A 4,689-nucleotide genomic window follows, 5' to 3' on the forward strand; every position below is an offset into this window, starting at 1 on the left:
CAGAGTTTGAAATGCGCTGCCTCAAGTGAAGACCATCACGAACTATCAATATGGCTAAGGTGGTTAAGGTTACAAGAAATATCACGGTGATAATGAACTTCATTCGACTCTTTGGCGAGTGAAAGAGGCGATATGCGGGCCAGCAGGTCAGCAACTGCAGATTTCTACATTCACAGACATATGACACAGAATACCGATGCACTAAACACAGCAGTTTCTTTACCCTGTTAGAAGGAATTGGTGGCTGAGCGTTTAGGGTACATCGGATCTTTGGACAACACCCTAAAACAATGAGCCCATTCAGGACTGCTTAGCAAAGCCTCGGTCGACCCACGATCATCGAAAGATCCATGTTAAAGCTCTTGGCGATTTACGATTAAATACAGCATTACAAGTTTGACAGTAAGGCCTTTTCAGGTTTGTTAATGAGCAGCGGAATATCCTAAAGGCCAACATTCACCAACAATCATCTGATCCCCTGTGGAAGTTTCGACATGGCACCATGTGAATCTTTCAATAGAAAACGACAAAATTTACTTTCAGCGGCGACGCCACCTTCCCGCCATAAAACCGTGAATTCTGTAACTTGAACTTCTCATATTGCTATCTCATTTATCGAACTATTCAACATGATCACAATCCAACCCACTCCTAAGTCGAGTTAACTATTTCACGGCGGATATCACAAAATTAATCATACCTGCTAGAGAGCAACACCGCAAAACTTCACCTTTTAGCATCCGTGGGTGCATCTCGTGGATGTGCCGGGTCAGAATTAGCTCCTACTCTTTCCTTCCTCACATTTCCTGCAACCGGTCCTCTTTCTGGTCACGTCCCAAATCACGCCATGCCAAGCTCATTGTCCGCCAGCGCTGGCCACTCGACCCAGCCGACCTCTGACCTTTCACAACTGACCTCTGCTGACCTGCGACCTCCCGGGTCACCAGGTACGCGTCCGCACTTCGCCCCGCTTCACTGTCACTCTCCAACAACAGCTTTGGCGAACCTGCCCCATCGTCAAACAGTCTGCGCTGACCTTCTATATGACCCTGTGACCTCAGCTGACCTCTGACCTCGTCTGACCTTGACGGTGACCCCGAGTGACCCGCGGCGCTCTCAGGCGGTGTCCAGCCGGATAGTACGCAGTTTGTGGCAGTCGGCCAGCACACAGGCGGCTTCGTTCGAGCCGCCACAGTAGCGGGACGACGAGAACACAGTCAGGAGGCGGCCCTTCTGCTGCAGCTGAGAAACGGATACAGACATAGTGTGAGGCGCGGAACAGACACTGCGAGCTAAGGGAAGGACACAGACACACTGTGAAATGTGAGCTGAAGGACGGGTACTGTTAGTGTGGAACGGTCAACGACACTGTGAGATAAGGAACGGGGACAGCACACAGTCAGTTGTGGGACAGACAAAGTCGCAATGTCGGCTGTAAGGCAGACACAGACACTGCAAGCTACATATAAGAACGGAACTATTAACAAACACACGCCTTTACAATACAGGCCTCCTGTCTTGTCTCCGGGCGACGCAGAAACGCCGGCCCCTGACAAGTAAATTATGAAGGAACGGGAGAAAATAAGGCCAGGAACACCAGATACTCGGTAAAGACCTCGGCCGAAACATGCCTGTGTGGGGAAATTAAATAATCATGAATTGTTTAAAATGCAGATTATAACGGCTGCAACGTCCTTCAAGGCTACCGTCCACAATCTGACGAAAAATCACTTTATAGTCGCTGGCTCCCTAAAAATCGCAGGTCCGCCAGCTACCACACCAAGCCCACACGAACGCTGCTGAAAAGAAATCCACGCCACAGCCGGGAGCTTAGCCGAACGGCCGGCCCAGGCCGGCACCACGAGGAAAATCCCGCATCCTTCCGCCTCGGTTTGAACGAACACCGGCGGCGCCCGGCGGCGGCCGGCGACGACCTTGCCATTCGCCGTGTCGCCGGCTCCGACATTCCCCAACAGCTTAGCACGTGACATCACCGGCGGACCACTCCCTTCGGGCGCCGCCACTGACGCACGGCGAGACGACACAGACGGGGGGCACGGCGCCTTACTGGGGAGGGTAGCGGACTATCCCAAGGCGGGAGAATCTCCGCCACCCGACGGAGGGGGTCGGCCGGTGGAAATTCCAGCGGGGAGAGGTCGGGTGGCACTCAGCGATGAGCGGGTGGCACCAAGCGAGGTCACTCGGCACTCAGCGAGCATTCCATTGACGTCACTATCAGCAGACGGCGGCAGCGGTACCGCCTCCGACAGGCGACATCGTCGCCGATATACCCGCACCGCCCCAATCAATAAAACATGGCACGGCAGAGGGCTGTGTCAGCGGTAGAGGCAGCCGAATTAGTAATTGTGGTGCTGTCGGGTGCTCCCAGGATACGGACGGTCGGCATGCGGTAGGCTATGTGATTTTTTTTTTTAATAAATGATCGTAGGTTTAAGGCAAGACAAAGTGCAGCTCCGTTCGGCTCAGATAGGTAGATTTGTGATAAGGCACGGCCAGACTCTGTATTATCGAGTCCTGTATTGTTAGGGATGCAGTGAACTATAGCGTCTATCACATGGCGACTGTTTTGAAGTCAATGCCACATTGCTACATCATTCAGGCACGAAAGAATGCCTAGGCTTCCAAGCTACACTTAGCTTTGGTGATGAGGTCAGAGCGGGATGAAGCGAACAACCTTGCCAAGGTTACATGGGCGAAAACCAACACGATCCCACAAAATCCTCTCACGCAAAACTCCACTGTTGCCTCTTAGCTGTTGATATCCACTACACGAAACCAGGAAAACGCCGGCAAGATCAAACCTCCAACACATTCATTTCCATCGAATGGGTATGATCTCCTGGCGTCCACTGCCGGCTGGCGTGAAAACCTCCCGATTTGGCGGACGGTGGGCGGTGCGGCTACCTCTGGAGCATAGCGAAGCGGTTCGATCGGCCGCCTGATAGGCGTCCAGAGCTGTTTGGCTGCCCGGTTTCCGACTCGGCGCGGCCACAATCGCAGGGAGGATCGCTGGAGGAATTCGGCACAGGTTTTCGGTTGAGGCAGGGAGCGACCTGTCAAGGTGTTTGGTGAAGGGTAAGGTGGGTCGCAGCTCGCAAAGTAGGCGCAAGGCTGTACGTTCGGATGGTAAGTATATGAAAGTGGAGAGACCTGTTTCTGCGAGACCTGCACCCTATTCAGCCGCATACAGAACTAAGGTAAAATAAGACATTCATTATCATTAATCTGATTTGAGAACCTCACAAACCGGTTCAATTCTGTGTTGTCACAAGCTTCTGCGAGCTACTTACAAGCGACGCATCGGCTTCCTCGGAACCCGACTCGTTAGCAGTAATTTAGAGCTACCGGACCCCACGCACCACTGGTCTGCTCCCTGCACTCAGCATCCTTGACGCTCCACTCTTCTGCATCCACAATCTCTGAGCACTACACAGCAGCCACCGCAGCGCTGGCCACGCAGAGAACAAGTGGGTAGCCGCTACCAGGTCAATACAACATCCATCGGCACCTGCCGCCGCTACCTGCGCACCAAAGCCAACATTAAACACGTCCCTTACCTTAAGCATCCCTCCCCATGACACCCACCTGCACTCTGAGGCACAATCTGTCCCAGCTCGTGCATCTGTCCAAATATTCTGTCCCAATCTGTCCCTCACCCTCTGTGCACCCACCTGAAAGCCGGCCTGCTGCACCTCGTGCGCTCGCACCACGTGTGAGAGCTCGTTGCGGGCCAGGAACCGGTCGAGGCCCTCGCTGCTGAACATGTGTGCGGTGCCGCGACGGTAGTTGTCGATAAAGCCGTCGTTTTCCCGCAGCTCGTCCAGGGTCTCAGAGCTGACCGCGCCCATACTGCCGGGACAGGGCGCGGGTTGTAATGAGTGTTTTACGGGCTAATTTCAATAGATGACCGCACCAAAAGTGAGCCACAAGCAGCAGATTTCAACGAACTATGAGAATCAGTGCAAGACGAGCGGACGAGTGGTCATGGCAAACGGAAAACACACAGTTGGAGGTGCCGGGGTTTGAACCCGGGGCCTCTCACATGCGAAGCGAGCGCTCTACCACTGAGCTACACCCCGATGACGCACGGGGGGCATGACACAGAATACCACCGAGAACTACAGACGCTTCCGGTGAGCATCACTGCCAGTACAGCACAATCTTGCGCGCCACGGCTTCTACAACGACCCTTCATCGCAGACAGGCACCCTCTTCTTCCTCGTTCTCGTCCGCGGCGCCAGCCCTCACCTGATGGGGTCGTTCCACATGATCTCCCAGGCCAGCGGGCTCTGCGTCTCGGGACGCGGCAGCGGGCACGGGATTCGGTTGATGGCCGATATCTTCCCGCCGTCGATGGTTGGGGGAGGGATGCCGCCGTGCACGCAGAATATCTGAGAACGGAATCCACACCAAGGGATGAGGTCATTTTACCAAGCCGTCGGCCGCATCAACTGCGACAACATACGCATCGATCTAGAATCTAAACAAAATCTCAAAAGTCAAAGCACAGTCCCTCGCCAATGGCACCCACACCGGTCTCTGAGGTTTTCACATTTCCCGCCTACCTCAAAACACTCTAGACACGTCGTACCTTGTTGTCGATGACTGCTGCCAGCGGCATGGCGTCGAAACACTCGTTGACGGCCTCCCACACCTCGGGCCGGTGAT

At 54.2% G+C, this 4,689-nt stretch overlaps 1 protein-coding gene across 1 annotated transcript; it reads right to left on the reverse strand.

Moving 5' to 3' along the window:
- Positions 1 to 862: 862 nt before the first annotated feature.
- Positions 863 to 4,672, reverse strand: LOC122376172 (serine/threonine-protein phosphatase PP1-2-like). Its single transcript, XM_043355900.1, has 4 exons — positions 4,613 to 4,672; positions 4,270 to 4,412; positions 3,693 to 3,870; positions 863 to 1,242 (listed from the first exon to the last, which is right to left on the reverse strand). Exons 1-4 carry the CDS (start codon positions 4,640 to 4,642, stop codon positions 1,117 to 1,119), a joined length of 477 nt encoding a protein of 158 aa, XP_043211835.1. The 5' UTR covers positions 4,643 to 4,672; the 3' UTR covers positions 863 to 1,116.
- Positions 4,673 to 4,689: the final 17 nt, after the last annotated feature.

Source organism: Amphibalanus amphitrite, unplaced genomic scaffold, assembly GCF_019059575.1.
Source record: "Amphibalanus amphitrite isolate SeventyFive unplaced genomic scaffold, NRLGWU_Aamphi_draft 002040F_arrow, whole genome shotgun sequence".
Lineage (NCBI taxonomy): Eukaryota > Metazoa > Arthropoda > Thecostraca > Balanomorpha > Balanidae > Amphibalanus > Amphibalanus amphitrite.

Excerpts from the sequence above, each read along its gene's own strand:
- LOC122376172 (XM_043355900.1), bottom strand. The coding sequence starts at position 4,642 with ATGCCGCTGGCAGCAGTCATCGACAACAAG. Across the intron at positions 4,413-4,612 it reads CAGCAGTCATCGACAACAAG|ATATTCTGCGTGCACGGCGG; the intron begins GTACGACGTGTC and ends TTCCGTTCTCAG. Across the intron at positions 3,871-4,269 it reads ATGTGGAACGACCCCATCAG|TATGGGCGCGGTCAGCTCTG; the intron begins GTGAGGGCTGGC and ends CTGTCCCGGCAG.